The following is a 26,057-nucleotide window of genomic DNA, read 5'->3' as shown; positions in this document are numbered from 1 at the left end:
AGTTAATGTTGTTCAATCTAAAAAATGTTGTTTGGTCTCTATACTAAAAGTACAGGTGTAGACAACTTGCTTATGTGTGTCTGACTGTCTCTCAGACTTCAGCATTACATAACTTGAAGGTAGGTACTTCTAGAAGTAAAGTTTGGGGTTTCTTTGAGGATATGTGCTAGAAGGAATTAATCCATCTTAAATGTTAGAAGATAGTGAAGGAAGTTAGTAGTAGTGGCAGCTGCATGATGAAATTCTTCATCATTGCATGGAAATTCCCTGATAGCAGTAAAAACCCACAGATTATGTATTTTCAATTCTAGTCACCCCAGGTTAGTCTTCCCTTCCACTATTTAAACAGTAATGCTGGTGTCTGTGAAACTCATGAAGTCTGTCTTCAAGTTGATCTGGCTATTATGAGCCAGATATTAATAAAATTTATAATGTCAGGGCTAAAAATTATTTCAGTATGTAGCTACCTTCACAGCTATTTTCCATTGATTTTTTTTTTACAGCGGGCCTTGCAAAGAAGAGTGAATTTAACAATGAAAGAGAATGTGCTGCTACTTTGGAAAAGAAACCAGCTCCTGAGGAGAAAGATGGAACAAAAGCTCTGCAGGTTCCTTCTGCATCTGTTTGTGGTGTCAGTACTCATACTGAGGGTGACAGTCTGGAAAACTTAAAGTCAGAAGCTAAAATTCAAGAAATGAAAGTAAGAGCTAAAACTTTACTGAACTTCTTGTTACTAAACTTGTACAATTACTTCATGTATGTGTGAGACAGTACAGTTCTACAACTAAAACATCCAGTGGGGAAAAATTGAGTTTTTTCTAGCAGTGCCTCAAGTACATGCCAACGCAGCAGATTTGATTTCAGGAAATAATAGTATTGTTTTGAAAACAGACTATTTCAAAGATACTTTAGTCTCTTGTCAAGTTAACATCCTTATGTGTTAACAGTAATGAAAAACTTCAGAAAGCTTGCAGCAATTTTTCTTGGTGTTCTTTATTTTTCTGTAAGGACTGTTCTTAGACTCATGGGGAGGAGGTTTCAATCCTAAGGTCTTCTAACTTACTTACCTATTACATTACTTTTTTGATTAATTGCAGGAGAATGAAGTTGCAAGCTCAAGTGACTTAGTCTCTACCAGTAAGGAAGAAATACCCATTCCATCAAAAGATGAGGTGACAGAACTTGCCCAGTCAGGTACCAGCAGTGAAGAATCACATTCCACCCCAGAAACTGTGCAAGTATCACAGACCTTATCACGAGCTGAAGACAAACCTGTAGATTTGTCAACCAAAAAAAGTGATTCAGATGGTTCAGAGTCAACACAAGGTAAGGTCAGGGGTATATGCTGAGGTTTTTTTGTAGGAAGCTGTGCTTTTCTGTGGATCAGTTTACCAAGCATAGCTGCTGTCATGGGGAGTAGTACCAATACTGAATTAGAAACATAGGTACTAGTCTGGTAAAAATATGTATATATCAAATTTTGAGTTGAATTTTGCTGCAACAAAACAATGCTAGTGTCTATTGTGTAATTTAAATATGATGGACTTTCATTAGCTTACTGTTAAATACCACATGAGCTCTGTGGATTGGCATATAAGTAGTATGCTGAAACTCAGAGTCTTGGGCCCATTTTTCAAACCATAATAGATGGGCATTGTGAGAAGTGTCATTCAAACTTTAAATTTATTGGGAGGAAGGAAACAATGCTTTAGTCAGTTCTCCAGTTCATTCTTGTGACTACATAAATGCATTTTCTTTAAGAAGGTAGAGAAAAATCTTTGACTTTCTCCTTTTTATTTGATAGAAAACAGAATCATCTCATTTGGTTTTGGCAGTACCGCAGGCCTGTCATTTGCAGATCTGGCATCCAAAAGTTCTGAAGATTTTGCTTTTGGCTCAAAAGGTGAGTTCAGCTAGTTTGAGACAAACCTCTCCTGGACTTTTGCTTCATACAATATATCTTTTGTGCTCAAAATGTCTGCTGGTCATTAGAAACAACAATTTTTTGCAAGTTTTTGTCAGAAAGAAAAAAAAAAAACTACATTAATTTTAAAATGTCACTCTCTTAATTGTAGATAAAAACTTCAAATGGGCAAATACAGGAGCAACTGTGTTTGGAGATACAACCCGTAAAGCAGATGAAGATGAAGGTGGTAGTGATGATGAGGTAGTACATAGTGATGATATCCACTTTGAGCCAATTGTGTCCTTACCAGAGGTAAGATGATTTCTGGACTATAAAACAACAATTAAGATAACTATCTCTGCTAACATAGCAAGCTTTAAAATGTTTTGCTTAACTAGCTTTGCTTTCAATGTTGTTGTGCCTTGTTCTGCATGTTTTACACTATGTTGAAGCACCTGTTGTTTTAAACCCTAATACAGCATAGCCCTGGGGAGGTGTCTGGTGCCTCAGTTAAAATCTTCAAGTGATTTCTTTATAACTTGACTGAGAGTTGATGAGGATGCACATTTGTACACATAGCTCATAAAAGCTAAACCATTTGTATAGCGTAGGTGAAAATCAGGAAGGGGGAACTGAATAACTGCTAGTGCTTATACAACTCAGCTGTGGCTTTGTATCAGTGACCTGTAGATTCAGTTCTGTGAAAGCTATGCCAACTAACAGTCTTTAAGCTAGGCAAGAGATTCCTAGAATCACTAAGAAAAAAGATGTACAATTAATGTCACCTGAAGGCTAAGGGAACTAACTGTTTTAGTTGGAAAATAAATGTTTTTTCAAGAAGTAGGAGAAACTTCAGCTTTGAAGGTAAAAACCAAATCAAGACATGAATAACTGTGAACTTACTGAGACTTCACACAGTTATTCATGTCTTGGTTTGGATTTTAGCCTAGTAACTATTTCAGACTCTTCTGATGATATAGTCATATTCTCTGACCTCTCTATAAATAATAAAATTTAACCATAGATTAGTACAATTATTGAGCAGGGCCAATAGAGTACAAAGGAACTGTATGTGGTGTCCTTCAATTTGGACAGCTGGTCTGATCTATTTTGTAACATGCCTTCAACTTCCTTCTTGAAAATTTGGTGTGCCTTTGCTCATTTGTGTGTCACATTATGACTTCTGTTATGCTTCTCTGCTTTCCTTTTTTGGTTTCACAAGCAGTATTTTGTAACATTTCTTCAGCTCTCTCAAGTGTTCATATCTTTGGAGAATTGCTAAATCAAGTGGAGAGTAGAGGCTAGTAACTGCATATATAAAGTGAGGTGGAGATATGGCTGTCAGGCTAAAGTTTTGTATATTTGGTGTTTATTCTGTTCAAATGCAAATATCAAATTCTTTAACAATGTGCTAAAGATAACTCCGGGAATTGTAACAGTACTTGGTCTTCACTTCTCAGTGTGCACATCATTCAGCAAACCTGTAACTTGGGAAATTTGCCAGAACACTTGATTAAGTCTTGGGTTTCTGTTAAAAGAAAAAACCCACTTAAACCATAAAGAAAACCCCAACCAAGCAAACCACTCCCAAAGCAAAACCAACAGACACCCACCACAACTACATGTAGCATGGTGAAGGAGGACTGCAGTGCTGTAATTGCTCTCAAACAGTGGAATTTGTTGGGCGCTTAAATTCTGAAAATGTTTTACTCATTTTGGTGTGATGAATGGGGTGTCGGTGAAAAGAACACACTGAATAATTTTCCACTGTAATATGTCAGAATCTTCAGAAGTATATGTAATAATTTAATATCTTCATAGGAAATCACAGGTTCTCAGTCTACTGTGCTGTTTTTTAGGTGGAGGTAAAATCTGGAGAAGAAGATGAAGAAATTCTCTTCAAGGAGAGGGCAAAACTTTACAGATGGGACAGGGATGTTACTCAGTGGAAGGAGCGTGGTGTTGGAGAGATCAAAATTCTCTTCCATACACAGAAGAAATACTACAGAGTCCTAATGAGAAGAGACCAAGTTCTTAAAGTCTGTGCAAACCACGTTATCACCAAAGAAATGAACTTAGTGCCCTCTGATACATCAAACAATGCTTTCATTTGGACAGCCACAGATTATGCTGGTGAGTTTTTTCAGGTGGTCTTTGTTTTTTCTAGGTTGTCTATAGTTTCTGTGTTTTGTTTTTCCCTGTCGACTATTACAAGATGAAACTAAACAGGCCTTCTTGGATTTATTTTCAGATGGTGAAGTAAAAGTAGAACAATTTGCAGTCAGATTTAAAAGCCAAGAAATGGCCAATTCTTTCAAGAAGATGTTTGAAGAATGCCAGCGAAGCTTATCGGAACTACAGAAGGGGCACTTGTCCCTGGCAGCAGGACTGTCAAAGGACACCAACCCTGTTGTGTATTTTGAAGTTTCTGCTGATGATGAACCTTTAGGGCACATAACCATGGAGCTGTTTGCAAATATTGTACCTCGAACTGCTGAAAACTTCAGAGCCCTGTGCACAGGAGAGAAAGGATTTGGATTCAAGAACTCCCGCTTTCACAGAATAGTCACAGACTTTGTGTGTCAGGTAAGGATAAAAGGAAGACTTCACTGAGAGAATGAGATGCATCTTGACTAACAACAGCACTTCAAAAAATGACTTGTATAGAATAGCACATTCTTGTTGGCAGCATGGATCCACTGTGCAGGATAGTCTCATCTGTCCTTTCCCTACAAGGAGATAAGAAATGGTGCAAGCAGCACATGCTACCCTAAGATGCTTTTCACCTGTGCCTGCCAGTGGCCTCATGTTTCAGTGTTTGCTAGTACTGTCATGTCAGGGTGAAAGAAAGAAAAAAAATAGAGGGAGGTGGAGTCCTCTTACAATGGACAAGGGGCCTGTTGCTGAACAGGAACACCAAGGAAAGTAGGTGTTCCCAAAACTACCATTCATCCTTCTCTGTCCAGAGAAGAACTTCTGTATGCTCACCTGTTAAGAACACTTACTTTCCAGGCTTCTCTTGGACTTTAAAGTACACTTTATATTTCAGATAACATGCATTTTAAAACTGACATTTCAAGTATCCCAGATGTTAGGTTTCAATCTAAAACAAATCTTCTAGATCCAATGACCATGCAGTGGCCTGTTTACTAAAGCATTGTTTTGTGCAGAGAGCATCAGCCTGCAGTATATCTGTAACCCCTGGTAGACAGTGTTGGTTTTAAACCTCTGTGTGCATTCAGTAGCACTGGCAAGTTCTTCATAAATGCTGAAGGCTTGGGAGATTGATAATAGCTCAGATAGACCTTTCTTAAAATTCTCATCAATAGGTCATTTGGTTACTTGGAACAGGCAAAATGGACCAACATCAGTACATGCTATGCTAATGATCTGCATGTCACTACATCCCCGAAGGTGAGGCATGTAGATGACTTTCTACAAGCCCAGATGTATACAGTAGTACAGGAAAATAATATACAAAAGTAATAATGACATCAGCCTGTTGGGGTGAGTCCAGAGGAAAGCCAAGACTTTTAAGAAGGATGGAGCACTGGTCCTATGAGGAAAGGCTAAGAATTAAATTTGTTCAGCCTGGAAAAGAGAAAGCTTAGGGGTGATTTAATGGTGTCATTCCAGAGCCTGAAGAGAGCCTACAAAGAAGATAGAGGGAAACATTTTACAAGAGCATGTAGTCACAGGACATGGGGGGAATGGTTTCTAGGTAAAAGAGAGCAGGTTTAGACTAGATGTTGGGAGAAAGTTGTTTGTTGTGAGGGCGGTGGGACACTGGAACAAGTTGCCCAGAGAAGTTGTAGGTGCCCTATCCCTGTCAGTGTTCTAGGCCTGGCTGGATGGAGCTCTCAGCAGCCCAGTCCTAGTTCTAGGTGTCCCTGCCCATGGCAGGGGAGTTCTAGGTGATCTTAAAGGTCCTTTCCAGTGTAAACCATTCTGTGATAATATATGAATGGCTTGTCACCAGAATAAAATATTAGTCTGTCTTGATTAGCTATTTACGTGGGTCTGACGTATGCACTTAATGGTTCTTTTGTTAAACCTTTGTGCCTTTCTGATAAACTCATTTAGTATTTAAGCTTATTTCAGGGTATTCTGCATTCTAGAAAGGAGCAGACTTTATTTTAAAACAGTTAACTGTACCATGTGTGCCTTGACAAAGTGAACTTCTATCACATTAAATGTGATAGAAGATTAAATGTGATTAAATGTTTGCTCTGCTTTGCCTGAGCTTTCTTGAGGTACAGTGAGAAGCTCTTCAGTGAGAACTAAGGCTGTACAATTTGCACTGTCAGATGTATGTGTATGCTCAAATTTGTCAAGAGTTTGCTACCTTCCAGAAAGATAAGACACACACTTACCATGCTGCTCAACCAGTTGCCTGGCAAAGCTGTATGGAATTATTGGTCACTGCTTTGTTAACCTTTGTCAGGTGATGAATTCTGTGCCTGCAGGGACTAAGCAAGGACAGGCCTTCAGGGAGATAATGCAGGTCCAGGCTGCTTCCAGGGCCAGGTGATGCAGGCAGCAGGAATGACAGGCCTAGAGGAATGTCACTGTGGGGAGCAGGAAGTTCTGTGTTCAGAATAAACAAGGGATCCACCTTCTACTGCTGCTTCCCTTACCATGAACAAACCTGCTGAAGCTGGGAAGCCTTACATCTAAGGAGATACTGATACTTATAACAATGAGTTCTTCCAAAACAAAGTCTTTACTGTTGAAAGGAAGTTAACTTTTGGGTTGTGTTTTGGAACTTGTCAGTTAATGCTGTGTCTGGTTGTTTTTTTTAGGGAGGAGATATAACTAACCATGATGGAACAGGTGGACGGTCGATTTATGGAACAGCATTTGAAGATGAGAATTTCATAGTGAAACACACCGGTCCTGGATTGTTGTCAATGGCAAATAAGGGCAGGGATACAAATAATTCTCAGTTCTTCATAACACTTAAAAAAGCAGAACACTTGGACTTCAAGCATGTGGTATTTGGGTTTGTGAAAGATGGAATGGATGTTGTGAAAAAGATCGAATCCTTTGGTTCTCCTAAAGGGCTAGTAAATGGAAGAATTGTCATTACAGACTGTGGGCAAATATAGAATTATTTCTTTGAGTATACAGATGTTTTTGCAGTATAAATCAGTACTTAGATGTTATTGACTAATTATTTCAACTTCTTAAAATGGACACTTCTGATGTATAAATGTAAAATTACAGGCTATAGTTGAATTTTTTATGTGTTCTAATTGATTTTTTGCATGGTAAATAAAGTTCAGGCACTGGCATATTTCAGGTGTATTTGTGTTATCCTGACATATTTGTATTAAGTGTCAAATTTTAAAAATTAAATCCTAGTCTTGTTAAAATAAATGTCTTGTCTTCACTTTGGTTTGTTTAAAAGAAGATGACTTTCATAACTTGGTTCTTGCTCTCATGAAGCTCTTTTGAATGTGCAGATGATAGATGCAGATTGCTGGACAGTACACTGAAGGCCTTTAAAGTTAATAGGTATTGCAGTGTGCAGAAAGCAGGCTGAGCCAGGTAGATGTTGATTTATTCTGTCTGCATAGTTTTTAAATGATTGATCAATGTTGTATAAGAGCAATATGCCAACTTTTTTTTACTTAAACTATTACTAAGGCACTTGGCTTAATGAAAAACATCTAGTTAACATTGGGATTTTACCTGACATACATTAAGTATAACCTTCTGACTCTGTTCAGTGTTTATTAGCTGTGGCCAACTTCTCTGACCTTGCTGCAGGCTCCAGCTTGTGTACTCCAGCGTGCTCGTACCTTTTACCACTTTGTCTGTCAAGAGTGAGTATAGATGGATAAATGCAGGGTGTATTTAAACTTACAGTCTACACCTCTGCTCTGGGCAATACATATTTAGATTTGCTTTATTTGGGGAGTTTATTTTCAAAGGATGGCAGTAATATGTCTTCAGGTGTCCTCAGGGACTGTACCCCTCTCTACACTCACTCAGGTGGCTGGAGCTGGAGCTGGTTCGGCCTCTTCTCCCAGGCAACCAGCGACAAGCCAACAGGTCACAGACTTACCGAGGGCAGATTCTGGGAGGGCAGCAGGAGCAATTTCTTCCCAGAAAGGCTGATTGGCATTGGAATGAGGGACCCAGGCCTGTGTTGGGATCACCGTCACTGGAGGTGTTAAGAGGGTGGCGCTGAGTGGTCCAGTTGCCAGGGTGCTGTTCGTTCGAGGGTCGGACGCGCCGTGCCGGGGTGAGGAGGAGCGGTGTGTTTGTTGATGATGATGCTGATGCCGACGCTGTGTGCCCGCCCCGCCAGGCCCATGGCGGCGGCTGCCCCTGCCCTGCCCGGCTGTGCCCGCCCGGGCCGGCACCGCCCGCGGCCCCGAGTGCGCCTGCGCGGCTGCTGGCGGTTGGTTCGAGCGCGGCGGTGCCGCCATGGCGGGCCCGGGGCCCGGCCGCTCCACCCCGGCGCTGCAGCGGCGCTGCCCGCAGGGGCCCGCGGGGGTGAGACGGGGCCGGGGCGGGCGGCCCGCGGGGAGGAGAAGGCGGCACAGAAAAGCCATTTCCTCCTCGCCGCGTCCCTGGAGCGTTCGGAGAGATGGAGGGTGGGGGGCTTGTCCGCTGCCTCGGGGTCCATTGTGAGCGCCGTGCTGCCGCGTACCCAGTGCGGGACCAAAGTGGGGTTTGAACAGAGCTGAGGACCTTACGGGCTCCTGCTGCTCCTATCCCTGACCCCGCGCAGTGGTTGCCTTAGAGCCGAGGTGCTGAAGAGTCGTCTTTGTGTGAGCACGACGTTTCGCTGGAAATTGCAATTCTAGATTCTATGCGGTACCAAGACACAGTTTAGCTATGCTGTTTTTGCCTAAGACTTAGTCCCTGCCAGTTGAGTGAGAAAATATGTGACTCCTCTTAGGAGTATATTAACCTTGTATGAAATATAAATAATAAGAAAAATGAGTTATCTTTTTTTTTTATTGCCCCAGTAATTGACTGCCTTACTTAGAATGCATTAGATGTGTTGTGATTTTTTGTTGTTGTTGTTTTTTGGGTTTTCTTTGTTTACCTTAGTGATTAGCTCTGTTGTTAGAGAGCGGGAAATTGTTCCGTATCTAGTCAATCAGGAATCAAACCCATGGTTTTTTAGAGACTGCTGCAGTGACCAGACGGTTAATTTTGGTGGGTATCAGTCCCTTGCCAAGGTATGGCAGTGTTATTTTACACCGGAGAAGGCTGGATTCTTTGCACTCAGATGAATGAAGGAACTGTATTGTGGTTCCTTTCTTTTTATTACTTGTGCTGACAAGTCGAAACTGATCTACCTAAAAATTCAGCAGCAAAGACCCTTCCCCCATGATGGTGTTTCGAAAGCCTTTGATGTTCAGTAGAAGGAATACATGCTGGCCAGGCACTTTTATTTTGCCTGAATTTTGCTTATCTTTCAGTGAAACAAATTTTTGCTGTTGTTTTTGTGCATCTGTATTCCCTGGGTCAAATGCTTCCAGTGTGTCTGGGGGATAAAAGGCTTTAAGTGCTCAGACTCCTGCTGCAAGGGGAAGTAATACAGTGGAAAAATACCCGCATGCAAGCAAAGCCTGGGGAGATTGAAATTGAGTTAGGTACGTAGTTGGATTGGGATACTGAGTTAGTCCTGGGAATCATCAATGAATACAAAACCCAGCCTTTTTTTTCTTAGTATCATGCCAGTTTAGGATCAGGAGCCATCTCAAAGGTGATGTGAAGATTTTGATCTAAAATCAGGGGGTATGTGCCCTTAGTTCCTGCTGAAGGATTTGCAACTTCAATAGCATTCGATCTAGATTCTCTGGGGAATTTTTCTTGGGGAATATTCTGCTTTGAACTACAGAACTCTACCTTAAAGAAAAGTAATTTTAGAAACTTATTTTTAGAAGACTCTTGCTAAGACCTTAATGCTTGCAAGGAAGAAATGTTACATGTGTTTGTGTGTTTTGTTATTTCATTAAAAAGTGGTCATTCAAGGGTAGGAAAATACAGCAGTTGATCACTTGATCTATAACATAGTAGAGAGATGCAGTGAAACATGTAAGAACATGAGAGCTGCCTTGAGTCTGATATTTTGTAATATACATTTAATTGATTTTGGTTGTAGCCTAAAATATCTGTCATTCACTTTTTTAGTATGTACTTATAAATTAGTAAGAAAAAGAAGAGCAGGAGACTTTGGCATAAAAAGCCTAGATATGAAGGTAGATGGCACTGTTTCCATTATTACCTAATTCTACTTTCATGCCTTTATTTTGTATTACTGTCTTCATAGTGCTTTATAGTTTCTCAAATATTTTAACATAGAACACTAAAAGTATTTTGTTATTAGACTGCAGAGAATATATTTGCTTCTTTATGTTGATATGAGAACCATTTACATTTATGTATTTAGAAAACCCTCTCCCTTTTGAAAGCCAGTAGTATGTAGTAAGAATTATTTCACGAAGTGTGACAGTTTAACCATTAAACCAGTAAGTTGTAACATACTTTTCCCATGAAAACTCTGACTAGACTGCAATGGTTTTGTGCTTTCTTATAGGATTGCTTCTCAGGAGCATTGCATACCAAATGTAAAAGCAGAAGCTCCCTAGTTTACAAAGGTAATACCAAGCAATGGTGCTTTGATATATTTTACAGGGAAAACATACTAAAGCTGCGTTGTTCCCAAATTTATTTAGTTTTGTATTTTCTCATTTTAAATAGATAGGTAATCTTGATCAGGGCATTGTGATACCTGGGAGCCAGCCTGGGAATTATGACAAGTAAAGAGTGCAAAGGATGTTTTGGAGCAATGGTTCACAGCCTGTTTGTCTTTAAGTCCTGCTTGAGTTAGTTGTAGCAGTTTACTTCATAATGCATGTGTTTAGCTTTAATTTAAAGATACATAAATGTTTATTATCTAGAACACATTTGGTCTCTTTCAGAAACTGGAGCATGGAGACAGCTGGTTATTTGTCAGATTTCAGTGACAGAAAAATTTCTATAGGCAGACAAGCTCTAAAATTTCAGAAAGACAAATCGTGTGAAAGCCAAATAATTCTTACTATGCCTTAAGCTGTTGTAGTTAAGTTCATAATTCATTGGGCTGCATCAATGGTGGTTTTGGTTCTTAAACCTACATGGACTACATGGCAAGTACTTCTAATAAGTCCTTATTGATTTCTTAATGTCAGCTTCTCAAATGTGAAATAAAGTTGTTGCAATTTTATATATTTCAGGTGGCACTGACAGCTCACTGAAAAATATAACTATTTCTTTATCAAATTGTTCCTTAGAGTCAGAATTTACTGAAACTGGAAGAGAGAAGAGCATCAGACCTAGTGATTTCCAGAAAAGTTTGAAAAACTGTGATTGGTAGGTGGTGGTTTTATTTCTCCTTTTTCCCTCATAAAAGCAGAGATAAAACAGATGTATTTGGACAGTGTAAAAGTTGCTTTAAGCGTCTTGTTTTCTTGTTAAGTAAAGAACTGTTTATAGCTAATTTATGTGACCCATGAGGATGCTGAATTTGATGAGGAATATTATTTCACTTTCTAATCTAATCTGTGTATGTTGGAATTGCTAAGGGAATACAGGAATGACATGAACTTAACTAGGTGATAAAAAATTAACTAGGAAGAAAGTGAATAGCCCAGACTGATAAACACATTTATGTTTATTTAGAGATAATTCAATTCCAAATGCCCAGAAATCTCTTTTAAGGGCTATTTTGCACCAAATAGGAAAATACAACTTAAAAAGGGGAGTTGTATTTTTAGTTCTCTGGGAATTTGGTGGTTTGTGGTAAGAGAAGAGTGCTGGTTTTACCTGTTACTTAGATGTGCTTACCGTGTGAAAAGCCTAGTTATTGTAACAACTCTTAAGTCAGCAACATGTAATTTCTGTGGTTGAGATTTGTGAGTAACAATGCCTTTCATCCAAATGATTTAACTCTGCTATTTGTTATCAGTAAAATATCAAAGTCTTACATTAAGCAATGTTTGCCTTTTTATATAGACTTGTTTCAGTCTGTGTTATGTATCATGTTAGAAAGGAATTGAGTAATTTAAAGTTAGTGCTCTTTTGTACTTTTAGTTTTGATGATGAGCAAGATTATTTTTGTGGTTCAAGTGGTCTAGACATAGAAGAAGACAGCATTATTTGCTCTGAAACTGATGCAGTTCAAAATACCGCTATATACACGGGAGCAGGTAATAAAAATTTAATTCTATACATTCTTACAACTCTCTGTGAAGTATAACATGTAACTTTAAAAACTTCCTAGTAAATGTATTTCTGTTCAGTTCAGAAATACACTAGTCACTTAAAAGGTATTTTAATGTGGGGATTTTATCTTTCACATGAGTTCTTTCTTTAGAATTATTTTAGGAGGTTCAGACATGCTTGAAACAATACTAATGTTATTTTCTCATGTGGCATCCAGTAGTTTCTTAAGTCTTGTCCTGTTTACTTAGATGTCACCCTAAGGTCTAATCAGCAGCAAATCACTTACCTGAAGCCCTTACAAAAATTATAGGAGATTTTGGTGACATGATTCAGTCTGTACAGATTCCATACAGATATCTCTGGGATTTCTATATTGCAGTGGAGGGCATAGTTTTACTTGAAAAACTGTTGATTCTTGGTCAGTTTGAATAAATCATGGAACAAGAACTTGGATCAAATCTCTGTAATTCTTTAGATTACTTTCACATTTTGATACATCTCTCTCTGTACTTGTAACTCTGAATTCCTAGAACACATTTTTACTGGTTTAGTACAATAATCATATCAATATTTAGCTAGGTCTGATTTTTTAATGTAAAATGCATTTTTTATCCTGTCCACAGGCCTCACTTTACCATCTCATTTGGCTGCAAATACTCAAGAAAATACAGACCAAATTATCAACCATGGTTTGTTAAAGAAAATTGTGCATGGAACTGGTGCTCAGGCATGCAATAGGCAAGGTTTAATACCACCTCACATCAGTCAGATTTATGATGAATTATTTGTCATACATCAGAAGCTCCAGGTAGGAACTGGAATCACCTTCAAATTTTTGTTGAATAACACTATGAATATTCTCACTTTTGAGAAAGAAAACTGAAAATACTTATATAGTAAAACTTACTTATATATTAAATTATTATTTTTTACTATTAATTTATATTAATCACAGTTACTTATATACTAAATCTGTTTCTCTATCTTCCTCTTCCCTTAGATTAATTCAGTGATTCAGTAATGATGCTTTGGCTTGAGTTATGGGTAGACCAGGTAGATGGGTAGGTGGGCAGATTCAGCTTGAGGGAGCTGGAACCCAGTGTTTCTACATCCAAGACTGTCTCCTGACACACTGTGTGTGTAGAGGGAAGCGCTCACAACCAGTGCTTCTCTTGAGAACATCTGAAACTCTTCTCCTGACTCTAGGCATTCCAAAGCACTTGGCCTCATGGCCTCCTCCAAATCCCTCTACTCATCCCACCAGCTCATCTCCAGCAGGTTTAGGCTACTAATAAAAGAGCCTCCTATATGATTTTATTCTGTAATAGTTCCTAAGTTTCTGCTGGATTCCCTGCCATAATTGTCTTTTCCAATATATGAGATAAAAATAATTTTATATATCTTTTTTTTTCTTCACCGCTTTTTTAGGGATGCTTCTCACTAGTTGAAGAAACAATATCATTAATCTGGTGTTCAACACACAGTCACATCAGACTCTATTCTGTCTTACAGTTAATACCATTATCCAGATATTTTAGAAACAAAAGTCAAAGTTTAATTTTCTGGAGCAACAATGTAGGGTTGAATTTTGCATTTTGGGAGGCTGAGCAATTCCAATGCCCATGGAGGTCTTTGGGTTAATGTGGGAGGAAACTGAACAGAGGTGGCTGCCACGATACTTTGTATTAATAAGCTCTTGTGTAACTATAATTTCACAAAGAGCTAAACATATCTCTGGGACAAAATTTTAAATTCAGCATAATTTGGGAACACTTCACATGCGTATTTAAAGTAGCTTAACATTTTTTTTCTTGATACAGAGAGAAAGTTCAGCACAGCAGGAGTATGCTCTGCAGCTGCAGAAACGAGAGCGTTCTCTAACAGAACAAGAAACATTGTTTTTTCAACATGAAGCAGCTTTGGCTAAAATAAGAGGTGTTGAGGAAGAAGTTCACACAAAAATTGCAGCTATAAAAGAGGTGAAATAATTAATGATAGTTATTGCTCTATATGCGCTTGAACTAATTTGTAGTTACCTTAAGCCATGACATGTTTGCTGGAAATCCTGCTTATTTCTTTGAAGTCCTTGAAATCCCCAAAGGAAAGATTTGAATAAAAAGTACTGAACAATATTGCTATGTTTTTATATGACTTCTGTTTCAGAATGGTGCATTTACTTGTCTGATATGTAGTACATTTTACAGTTACCAGTTAGAAAAAGGAGGTAATTTTTTTTGTAAAATAGTGAAAGCTATGTAAGCAATATTAGAGGAAAAATGTGGTCTATCTGTAATTGTGTGTAAGTTAAATGAGTATCTTTGCATTAGCTGTAGTTGCAGTGGATTTCCTTGGGAAGGATTTAACACACATTGAGATCTTCTGACATAACACCTATTGCAGAGGGTACTAGCAAACAAAGACTCAAAAATTTTGGAGGAAGACCAGCCGAACTTTGGGGGTGTGGAAAGGAAAAGTAGTGAAGAAGAGTGAATTCATGGAAGGAGGGAAATGGAAGCTAGAATATTTCCAGTAAAATAAAACCTTGCTATTTTACCAAATCTGAGGTACTTAAATCGAAGGTCCAGAGAGGATTAAATATAAAAGAAACTTAAGGAGTAAGAGTTGAATGACAGTAAATATATAGATTGTATTTTATAATTCATATGTTTGTGTCATAAACCTCTCAACAAGGCATAGGATTAGTTTCTCTGTGTGATTCAGGGTAAGCCCCAAAACACAGTCACAACTTTTTGTAAATATTTGGGAGAGTGAGCTTTAAGTAAAAGCTTTGTCACTGATTTTACTTCATAAACACTTTCCCCATCTGAATTGTTTGAGAAATATACATGTATATAGTTGGTCTGGGTAGAATAGGCTGCAGTAGGAGCTATAGGCTGTGTATGTTGCTCTCAGTTGCTGTATAGATCCTTCTTAATAGGCAGTACAGAGCTTGTTTTTCTCCCTGCTGACTAAACAAGTAAATTTGGACATGAATAAATTCATATTAGAAAGTTTGTCCAACTCTTTTAGCACTAAACTGGAACTTCTTGTTTCTTGAATAGTCTCTTTTAAAACATGTTCTTAAATTTGATATTTCTACAGCAACGTGAGGCAGAAGTTAAGCAGCTGACAGAAGCCTTGAGAGAAATAACTAAAGAAAACAGGAGGCTGAAGTCGTCATATGACAGCTTGAGGGATGTGAATGACTCTTTAAGAAAGCAGGTAAACACAAATAAATAATAAATATTTATTATTTCCTGTCATAAATAATTCTACAAGTTACAGTCAACAAATATTTGAGCAGCTTGAGTTTGCAAAATTGCTGACCTTTTGTTTCTCTAAGTCAAGAATTGTATGAATGACTGAAAATATTTTTCTCACCCATTTCTAGTACTTGAAATTTAGCCTTTCTGGTCTTTTACAGTATAAAAAAGAAGTAGGATTTATTCTACCGACTCACTAGCTACAGCTAATTGTTAGGAAGGGAAAGTCCATTGAGAATGGATGGAGAGAAAGCATTTTATTCCATTTTATAATGGAATCCACCCTGTGCTGATTTGTTGTGCCAAATTGCTATGCTGATTCTACTAAATAAAAAGTAGAATGATTGATTATTTCTAACTTCATGTTTGGTCAGTATTTTCAGTTATTTTTGCAAATTTTAATGAAGGCAATATTTTCTCAATTTGTAAACTAGAATGGTGTGTTTCATAGTAATGCTTTGAGAAGGAATTTGTCTCACTTGACTGTTAAGTCTGATCTAAAATGGTGATACACAAATTAACTAAATTATTTGAGCATTGTTTATTCATTGACCTAATTAATGTTCTGATAATCTGAGTACAGTAAAAATATACAATAGAGCTTTATTCTTTCCATTTAGAGGGTCAGACCTAACTCTTAGGATGTTGATAGTTCTGATGCAACCCATCTGTCTTGTTATTTCCTCTCACTATAAAATCTTTGCATTTCTGTGCAAACTGAGGGCTTCTGTGATGATCATGCTGTTTATTGTTGTATGGAGAAAGTATGGGTTTTGTTTATTTAAATAGAGGTTGCAGTTTTCCTGATCTTTTCTCACCAAGCAAACTGGTTTTTTAGCATGGTCAGCAGCCACCTTCCCCATTAACAAGACTATGATTAACATTCTTGAATTTGTGCATTTTTGTCACTCCTTCATGAAAAATAATCAAATGTGAAGCATCTATATATCTAAGAGTGTCATTGTAGTGCTTATTCTTCCCCTGCACTCTGAAAGATTGGACTGCAGAGATACTGCTATTGTCTTATTTATCCTGGAACTTATCCTTATTTATCTTATCACCACAGAGGTGATAAGAGTCTAATGCCTTGGAACTATTCAAAAGCTGTCTGGACATAGCAGCCAGACATAAGCACTACACTGACACTTCTTCCTGGCCCAGCTTGAGCTGGGGGTTGGACCAGGTGTCTTCCAGAGGTGCTCTCAAATCTCAACCAGTCTGTGATTCTGTAATTTGTTGAGGGAAATGGATGATGATTTTGTTTCTATCACTTTTCATGATAATAAGAAAAAAATAATTTAGCTGCTCAGCAAAATTGTTACTTCAGTGTGATAATTAAGTCAAGGTGTGAGTTTTGAATTAACAGACAGTTTAATATTTTCTCCTTCTTTCAGTTAAGTGGTGTAACTGAGTTGAACAAGAAGTTGGAAGGTCAAGCAAGAAAAGCAAAAGCTCGTTTAGAAAATCTACAAGTAAGGTTTGTTCTTACATGTACCTGCTTTTATAATAGGTAACCAGTGAAATATAATTCATTGTTATATTTTGTTTAGAGGAAGCATGAATTTTCAAAGGTATGGAAATCTAATGATTTGTGTCAAGTGATGAAAGAAGGCAAACCTGTGAAACAGGAAAAAGTGATGGCAAAATCAAGAACTGCTACGGTAAGAATTAAGCAGAAGTCTTGAATCTTTTCATTTGGAAGATATTAGGCAGTGTAACATTTTCTCTGCATCTGCTAGAAATTGCAAAATGTAGCATTTTATGAGGTACTTTAAGAAGAGAAATAGATTATACTGGGGGAAAACCCACACTTAACAAAGAGTTAACTTTGTTGCTAAAAATATGTCTTGCATTTCATATTGCTTATGTGTATGTGTATATTTTTCTTTATATGACAAGTTTTTCTCCTCAAATCATGTTATCTTTCATCTGCCAATTAAAATTATAACCTGCATCCACTGACACAGGTTTTTTTTGCTGCATCAGAACACATCTTAGACTCATTCTGGTTACTGCTACAGTACAGCACTATCCTTATGACTAACACCAGGTAAAAAGTAGTCTTTCAGAAGTATCCAATAAAGAACTTAATCTTCTAAACCAAAAGTGGTATACTATTATTATGTTTTTGAGAAATAATCTTTAGTGAAGGACTGAGATTAAATGCAGTGTTCATTCACAGTTCCAAAACAATCACCTTTTTTCCTTAAAAATCCTTCTTACATCACTTACTGAAATTCTTTCTGTCTCCCTGTTGTTCCATTTATGGTATTACTTTGCCAACATCTCCCAGCTGGTTATGCTTTTTTTTCCAGCTAGAGGTGAACTGTGAAATGAGAAAGATATTCACACCACCCTATCTAATTGCTCTACAGTGATTGTGCTGTCCACATATAGCAAACAAATTCTCTCCATATAGGTTTTAGCATACTTCGTTGCACATGAAATACAAATAGTGTCAGTAGTTATAGTTCTGAGTGAAGAGGAAAAGAGTTATCTGAAGGTAGATAGAAGAAAAGTTTTGATGTCTTTAGGGAATTGTTCATGCAGTCTGTCTTCAGGGATCTCTGGATTTCTTTTGTAGAGTATTTAATTGCAATGTAGTAGAGCCAAGATGAGAGTTTCATTAAATCTTTGTTCTTTTTTTAAACAATACTAGTTACCCAGTTAAATTATCAACAGTGGATTTCATGAAATGAAACAAAGTAGGTCTAGTATATTGAAATAAGAATTTCCCACACCCTTTAAAGTGAAGGACTTAAAAGACTTGTTTTCTCCTGTATTTCATTTGTCCAGAATTATAAAGTGTAGTAATTCTGTATGAATTTTTTTGCAAGCTGTTTTACTACCATTTCATCAAGTACAAAAGAAATTATGGGCATATGTTTTTCACACCAAGAAATCATCACTATAGATGTTTGTTTTGCACAGGGGAGTGAAGTGTGAGAGAAAGAGAAAGAAACACTGCAGGGTTCCTTCTGGATCTTTGTAAGAAAGGCTGACAACAAATGGCTTCATTAAATGGCTATTAAAATAAGACAGAGTAAAGAGGAGGAATATGGGGAGTGAGCAAATCTTGTGTCTCTTTAGATGCTGGGAATATTGTGTTTGTGCAGCATCAAATGGAGCCCTGGTGGACTTTTCCCAGGGCGTGCTGAGCAGAGCCTGTCCATTGAGAAAAGCCCCTCCTTTTTGGCCACTCAACATATATATCATTTTACATATCTTGCAAGAAAACAACTCTGTTCATGAAGGACATTAATGGGAGAAGAACTTGTTGCCCTTTTAGACAAGGCCAAGGCCAGGCAGGATCAGCAGTACCAAGAGGGAGCTGCCTGAGTTTACCCTGCAGTCAGGCACAGGATAAACTGTGCAGTTGGTTGTCTGTGCAGCACAGCACAGGCTGCACTGCTCGAGCTGCCTGTGGTGTGGATCTCTGACTCCTTGATGTACAGGGGTCTCCCAGGCAGGACTGCCACCCTCCCACCTTTGATCTGCCTGCAGTTTACTTTTCCCAGAGGTGCTGTAAGGTGCAGTTCCATTCATGCTATACAGGCTTCTCAAACCCTAGGTACCAGGGCAGCAAAGCACACATGGCCTGTTCAAGATCACTGTCTGCTTGAATACATTTTCCACAAGCTCACACTACAGTAACTTACCTCTCAGATTTTATCAGGCATAAAATTCTCATCCTTTCTATTATGCATAATATTTCATAGCTAATGTACTGTCATGTATTTCAGTCTGTTACTGTTTTAGCTTAGAAAAAGCATTAAATTGAAAGCTGAAATATCTGATGATGTGAATATATTGCAGCTACCATTGAATTCACAAGTCTATGAGCTCTTAACTTACCTTATGGATTGGATCTCTGACCAGCATCTTAGCAAAATAAACACACAAGAGAGAGAGGACAGTCATAAACCTAGGGTTACCCAGAGCTCAAAGAACTCCTGTACTCAGGAAAAGTGTATGAAGGTAAAGGGGTTTGGGTTGTGTGCTTGTGTTAATTTCACTGTGTTTTAAATGATTCTGAGAGTATAACAGGTCATCATGTAATTAAAACAAAAGAATTGTTAGTAAGTCAGTATTCTCCCTGCAGCAGTGATATATAATAGATAATTTTTCATTTGTAAAGCATACAGATAATTTTTATTAAAAAGTGATATCCTGTCTCAACCTAAGAGCTTCAGCATTTTATTTCAAGTGACTTCCTCTGGTGGTAGCTTGTCATGTGTTTTATGTGTGATGCATTGTTTTAAGGAGATCAACAAGTCAAATTTAAAATATTTTTATGCCTATTTAGATATTAAAATTTCAATTTATCACCAATAAAAGGTGATGCTATGCTGTATTTCAACACCTCTGTTGTTTTTTCTTGTGATACCAAGATTTAGAAATCAGTGAGGTATTCAGAAAATTCACTTTGTTATATTTATTTATTATATAAAAGATTTGTAGCCACTGTGATTGGATTTACATGAGATTGAGATCACATGTATCTCTACTCCCACATGTAAACCTATGTAAAATTTAACATCTCTGTATGCATATAATTCTGTTAGCTGTACTGGATCTGCCCAGAAACATTTGCATATGTAATCTGATAACCTCCAAGAGGAAGTTAGGAGGTTTGTTTGTTTTTAGAAAATAGTTCATATACTGCATGTAATTCTATTTTTGTATATTTTTGCAGCTTTTGCCTATAGCTGCTGAGCAACTCCAGTGGATGCCATATGTGAATCCTAAACTGCACGTGCCTGTGATTAAATTTATTTACTGGTCTATAAGACAGTTAGACACTGATACACAGGTAAAACAAGTAGTCATCCTGCAGTATATTTTAAAAAAATCATGGAAGATATTAATGGATTTTACATATTAAATACATAGGAAAAATGGATATTTTCAGGTAGCATATAGAAAAGAAACTGCTGTCTTTGTAAAACATAAATTCATAGTGTTGACCACAGAAAGCGGAAATGAAAAATAAATTCGCCTGCAAGTTAAATTTAAATTTCGCACTGTGTATTTAAATGTAGTTTCCCTATGTATGTGATCTCTTTTGTATTGTCTAAGCACGTCTGAAGTTCTATTTTTGCATATGTATTAGCAAAGCTTGCACTAGAGAAGGCAGTTATTTCATAGTGTGTCATTTATGAGAATGAGATTTGTTGAAAGTGATGGAAGTGAGTGGCAAAGTGGTGAAGAAATGTTGGTTTTTCTGTCCTCTGCTTGGTGTCTAACCAGAAGACATTCCTTGCTCTTTTTGACCAGACTGCCATAAGAAAATATTTAGCAATATAATAAAGAAAAAGACAATTGTCATACTGTAAAGACCCAGCAGAGTGCTGTCTATGTTCAAATGCTAGAAACTTTGTAAATATCCTCAGTTTAAATTCAATACAATAGTAAGATGTTTGGTTTAGTTCTAATAAGTGACTATATTTTAAACAAGCATATTGTGTAGTTTGATTCTGTGGAAATATTTCTATAGAGTTTATGATGAAAATCTAGTAGATGTTACCTCTACAGTGTTTTCCAGCTTCGTATTTAGACCTTGATTCTGTACATGCTTTTAAAGGACATAACTTCAGGCAAGCTTACAAAATTGATTTGACTGGAGCAGCTTTTTCTGGAACCAGAGGCAACTTAAATAACATCAGAGTATCCAGGACCCTCACTAATTAGTCTCTTGCTGAAGTGTGTGTTGATAAGGCACCATGTTACTGCTTTGTTTCAAAAGCTGTTGAACAATATTATCTCCTGTACTGATTATATTCCTATACATGGTCAAAGCATTTGCAATTTAATGTTTAATTGCATGGAGAACATATGTATGTCAGGTTGTAATGTTTGCACTAACTACATGCACTGTTTGAAGCAGCACACAGCAATGAGATCAACCATGAGGAGACTTGGTGAAGATATCTTCAAAGGCATAGTGAGTAAGGGAAACCCACAGAGTTCTTCTGAACAGCCTACAGAAAGTAAATCAAAGTCAGCAGCTTTCTTCAAGAGTTTCTGTATGCCTCTGAGGTTTCTGTCAACTTTGATTGTGCTTAAAACAGTGAAACAAGGTAGGTCAAGATTTTTTTTTACATTAATTTATCTATTTCAGTCAGATGCCTCACTAAAAGCATTTTAATGATACTGTGGAGTCTATTATGCTTTATTAGTGAAAAGTGATTTTACTTGGGTATTGTGAAGCAAAATATACAAGTATAAATCTTGCTATTATTCATTTTATGTTAGAATTTGCGTTTTTGTCAGTATGATGACTTGACAAGTCAGCATTATGAAGAGGGGGGAGAAGATAAAGGTTTCAAAGTAGACACTGCAAGATTACACAAATCAGATTGTGTCTGAACAGCGTGAGAAAAGATGTGAAAAATACAACTCAAAGAATAAGAACTCTTCTCTCAGCTGATTTTTTAACTGCTGCCTTCAGTTTTAATGTCTTATCTTTCTTCAGGAGAAACAGGGAACAAGGTGTTGCAGATCCTTTTTTATGGAAGTCAGACAGAAAAGTAAATACTATTAAGAGCAGGTGTAAGATGTGATTGCTGCTTACCTGCAGCAACTCAGCAGTACTGTGTGTCTGCATAACCGGGGCTTTCTGCAAGAATAAATTTTACACGGATAGCATAGGAACAAACATCTCTATCACCCTTTTCCAACTCTTTGTGGTATCAACCACTTATTTTCCCTTTTCAAAGACAATCTAAAAGCATGGATCATTTTGATAGCAAGTAATTTTTTAGTGGAGTTACAACTGAGCAATCTAACCTAACCTCAGAGAAGGTTCTGCTTTTGACAGGAAGGTTGGACTAGATGCCAACTTGAATTATTCCTGTTTCCATTTTTGCTATCATTTTTCCTCAGAATGGTTTGTATTTTAAAATATCTTTACAAGTAACACATTTCTTTTGTCAGTAACATGAAGAGATTGATACAGGTTACAGAGATGTTAATTTTCAAGGTACTCCTGACATACCATGCAAAAATGTCAAAATCAGATGCCTGCTTTTGGCATCTGATTTTTTTAGTCTCCTCCATGAAATATATTAGGTTTTGGGGCAATTCTTAGACAGCAGAGATCCACATCACAAAATTGCTACTATCGGTGGCACCCTGATTGACACAAAACAGGAATGCCAAATATTTTAAATGCATAAGTAATGAATAGAGTTTTTATTCATGGAAGTTGTGCTTCTAGTTTAGATGTTTAAGCAGACTAGTATCTTTTTATGCTTAATGACCTGTGCAATATTTATATTGTGAGTATTTATAGTTAATACTCACAGGAATAAAACATGGTGGAAGACCATCCTGACATCATTTATGAACTAACACAGTATTGCAGCTGTTGGAGGGAACTATTTCAGTCAACATATTTGGGTGACGCATGATAATTAGTCTCAAATTGATACTCACATTCTAGGAATGTTTGATAAAAACAATGCAAGAAGAATTGAAATAAAAATCTAGTCATTGCAGAGACTGATTTTCCCTAAGCAGATGAACACTCCTTATTAGAATGAATCAGTTTAGCTTTTCATGGTTGCTTTGTACTGCTGGCTGCTGTAGCACAGAAAATATGATCTGTTGTTAAACATATGTCAGATATCACCGTGTATGAATTATATGAATTTTGATCACTCTGACCACATGGCACTAATGATGTGGTGATAAAATAGCAGATTTGGTTGGAACATATGTCCTCATTCCTTCAAAATGTCAGTAGCCAGCAGATGGCACCCTAGTTAAACTTATGCAGTAGGATAACTTGTTTCCTTCTGCTTAATTTTCTGTGCTCCAGATGATCAATGCAATACCAAGATACTGAGGAAGATTTGACAGCAGGTTAAGAAGTTAAGAAAATAGATTGGTTCACTTAATCTACATCCTTTGTATAATTTCTCCAAATGGATGAGAATATAAAATGTTTATACTGAAATATACAGCTTTTTAGAGAAGGAATGGGAGTAGTTGCTCTCATGAAAATAATTGCTCTCACTCAGACAAATCAGCCACTGACTCCCTTAATAGAGGTTTCCCAGATGTTCAAACCAACATTGTCTCAAACTATGCGAGTTTGTATTTTTTTTCCCTCTTTAACAAAATATTTGCAGGACTTTACATTTGTAAGTATATTTTTCTTAAATATATGAATTGTAGATAATCTTTTTCTCCACTCACAATGGATTGTTAAGGAATACAAATAGGCAGAGGGCATCTTCAAATAAAAAGTAAATTTAGTATTTTCAGCTGTTTAACTTTTAAGTGTGTATCTGCCATGGTAGCTGTCAGATAGTTGTTCACATGGCTTAATGAGACAAGGATTATAGAAGTTTCATTGCCTGTATTTGGTATTTTCAGTGGATTACCTGGCTCAGGCATTTGAGTCCCTTCGTGCAGACTTGAAGACAGATGAAGGGAAGGCCTTATTTTTGGAATACCAATGTGTGCCTGTCATATTAAGTCACCTAAAAGTATCCAGTGCAAGTCTGCTTTCCAGGGCTCTTGATGGATTACTTCAGATGACCATGGAATCTGGTAAATGTGGGTAATTACAAAAAAAAAAATATCATTATGAAAGCAAATGAGGAAAGCATAAAAACAATGGACAAGCAAATAAAAATACAGTGTAAAAGCTATATAGTCTAATGTACTGTTAGCAATTCTTTGTACTGTGTACATTCAGTAAAGACATAAAATGTATTTCTGAATTGTCTGTCTTTTTCTGAGTCATCTTGTGTTTTCCTCTCCCTCTCAGCCACTGTTTTGTATTTCATCCTTATTTCTTGCGGTGAAATTTTGTAGCTATTTTTGGTTGGGTTTCAGTTTATTCCTCTATATTACCTATCTGATATTCTTCTTTGAAGTCAGGCTGTGCCAGGGAACCCAAATCATGAAAACCTGCCAGAAGGTGGAGATAAAAAATAGGTTCTATTTTAATTCTCTTCCTAGTTTGGATGACCAGCTCATCCCCAATCATTTTTCAATTTGTAGGGTTTGGAAATGGTATTTCTAGATAAGATGGTTATGCTTTGCTGATTTTTACTGTGCTTTGGCCCTAGAAAAGCATTAGTAATCTTATTTGCCACAGCATTTCTCCAGGTGATACAGGTAAGGATCAATTCATAACCATCTGGGTGAGCATGAAGGTAGTGACACATTCCAATGCCATAATGAATAAACCTTGTGAATGTTTTTTTTTTTTAAGATAAAATCACTCACTGCCTTTAAGAATAGAATTGTATGTTGTTTTGGAAGTATTTTGCTATTATGCATTGTGCTAGTGAAATAGAAAGTATGTTTGACTTGGGGTGGTATGTTGAGTAAAAGGCAGTTTTGTAGCAACCTAAGTTCAAAAATATTTAACTAAAGTTCTATTCTTCCTTGCAGTCTTTTTCTGACCAGGTAATGAATGCAGTCTTACACTATTCTTCCTGACAGTCATAATTGTAAATGGGAAAGAATTAATTGAATGCACAAAGGTAACCATCTAAGCAAGATGGACAGTGTTTGGTATTTCTTTGGGTAATGACTAGTACATCTGCAGCTACCTAGCAGTGGTCATTCTGATACACTAGGTGCCTGGAGTTTGAAGGATAATGAAGATACATTGTGAGACTCAAATTTTGCTTGCTTGCTTCTCAGAGAAGTTGTATTTATGTAAAATCAGGGAAGGAAGAGTACTGTGTAATTAAATTGACATTTGATTGAAAATTATTTCTTGGCAACTGGATAGAAAGATTATATTATGTAGAGCCTCTTTGGTAGAATAAATTTCCAATACACAAATTAGGCATGGTCTGCTCTTTTCCAATACATAGTGTTTTGCAAGAAATTTTTAACAATGAGAAATAGTGTTGCTGATGGGAAATTGGGATTTCATTCCTTTGCAAGCTTCCAATTAAAAAGTCATTAAAGACAGGCTTTGGGAGGCAGTGACTATTCAGAAGAGAACTCTCTGTGTTAGAGTAAAACAGAAATTCATGCTCAGTGTTAAAGCTGTATTCATGTGCAGCTCTAAATATGAAGACATAGGTAGTGGCTCTTTACTAAAATATGGAGTCATATTACCCAAAAAGACAACATCCAGTCAACAGGAGGCAAAGTCTAGACTTCTATTTTTTAATGTAATATGTACCATCCTAGGCATTCTATCAATTTGTTGCAGTAATTTTCTGGCTCTGTGGGAGTGTTACAATACTCTTGCTCAAAAACAATACCTTTAGAGATGAAGCTATTAGAAATTAAATTGGAAAAAAAGGCCAGTGGAAATTTTTCTAGCATATGATTTTCTATAACTTTGTTTTTTAAGGTTATTTTTTTGTGGGATGTTTTTACAGGTTCAAATCTCAGTTGTTCAGGCTGAAAAATGTGAATCAGATATGAAATAACTACTGTGTTGAAGTACTACTCCCTGTAACTGCATGTACCTTTTTTTGTTATAATAAGCAATGAATGCTAATGTTTCTGTGCAGTCCAGGCTTAGCTGAGGTCCTTAGGTAGCTTCTTTCCCCTGTAAGAAATTATTTTTCTCATGTTCCAGAAATGAAGCCTAGGTTTCCCTCATATATTGGATAATTACTTAAGCTGCATGTGAGGAATCACAGAATCATAGAATGTGCTGAGTTGGAAGGGAC

At 37.1% G+C, this 26,057-nt stretch overlaps 2 protein-coding genes across 3 annotated transcripts in view; both read left to right on the top strand.

Annotated features, from left to right (window-relative positions):
• Nucleotides 1-7,285, top strand: part of RGPD4 (RANBP2 like and GRIP domain containing 4) — a 33,495-nt gene extending 26,210 nt beyond the window's left edge. The window contains exons 23-29 of the mRNA XM_064709915.1: nt 504-700; nt 1,098-1,326; nt 1,805-1,903; nt 2,076-2,218; nt 3,766-4,039; nt 4,158-4,492; nt 6,709-7,285. Of these exons, the coding sequence (XP_064565985.1) occupies nt 504-700; nt 1,098-1,326; nt 1,805-1,903; nt 2,076-2,218; nt 3,766-4,039; nt 4,158-4,492; nt 6,709-7,014 (1,583 nt within the window). The 3' untranslated portion in view covers nt 7,015-7,285. The remainder of the gene's footprint in view (nt 1-503; nt 701-1,097; nt 1,327-1,804; nt 1,904-2,075; nt 2,219-3,765; nt 4,040-4,157; nt 4,493-6,708) is intronic.
• A 1,022-nt stretch (nt 7,286-8,307) lies between these two features.
• CCDC138 (coiled-coil domain containing 138) overlaps nt 8,308-26,057 on the top strand; it is a 31,535-nt gene continuing 13,785 nt past the window's right edge. Inside the window, exons 1-13 of one of the 2 annotated variants that reach the window (XM_064712455.1) lie at nt 8,308-8,410; nt 10,470-10,530; nt 11,206-11,284; nt 12,005-12,120; nt 12,760-12,944; nt 13,957-14,115; nt 15,239-15,358; nt 16,794-16,871; nt 16,950-17,060; nt 19,216-19,377; nt 20,096-20,212; nt 21,287-21,479; nt 23,782-23,964. In XM_064712455.1, coding sequence (XP_064568525.1) covers nt 8,342-8,410; nt 10,470-10,530; nt 11,206-11,284; nt 12,005-12,120; nt 12,760-12,944; nt 13,957-14,115; nt 15,239-15,358; nt 16,794-16,871; nt 16,950-17,060; nt 19,216-19,377; nt 20,096-20,212; nt 21,287-21,479; nt 23,782-23,964 — 1,633 coding nt within the window. In that variant the 5' untranslated portion in view covers nt 8,308-8,341. The remainder of the gene's footprint in view (nt 8,411-10,469; nt 10,531-11,205; nt 11,285-12,004; nt 12,121-12,759; nt 12,945-13,956; nt 14,116-15,238; nt 15,359-16,793; nt 16,872-16,949; nt 17,061-19,215; nt 19,378-20,095; nt 20,213-21,286; nt 21,480-23,781; nt 23,965-26,057) is intronic. The other variant, XM_064712524.1, reaches the window with a different exon arrangement.

This window comes from Zonotrichia leucophrys, chromosome 1 (genome assembly GCF_028769735.1).
Source record: "Zonotrichia leucophrys gambelii isolate GWCS_2022_RI chromosome 1, RI_Zleu_2.0, whole genome shotgun sequence".
Lineage (NCBI taxonomy): Eukaryota > Metazoa > Chordata > Aves > Passeriformes > Passerellidae > Zonotrichia > Zonotrichia leucophrys.
The sequence above is the reverse complement of the archived record's forward strand: the minus strand, read 5'-3'. Positions and strand labels throughout refer to the sequence as shown.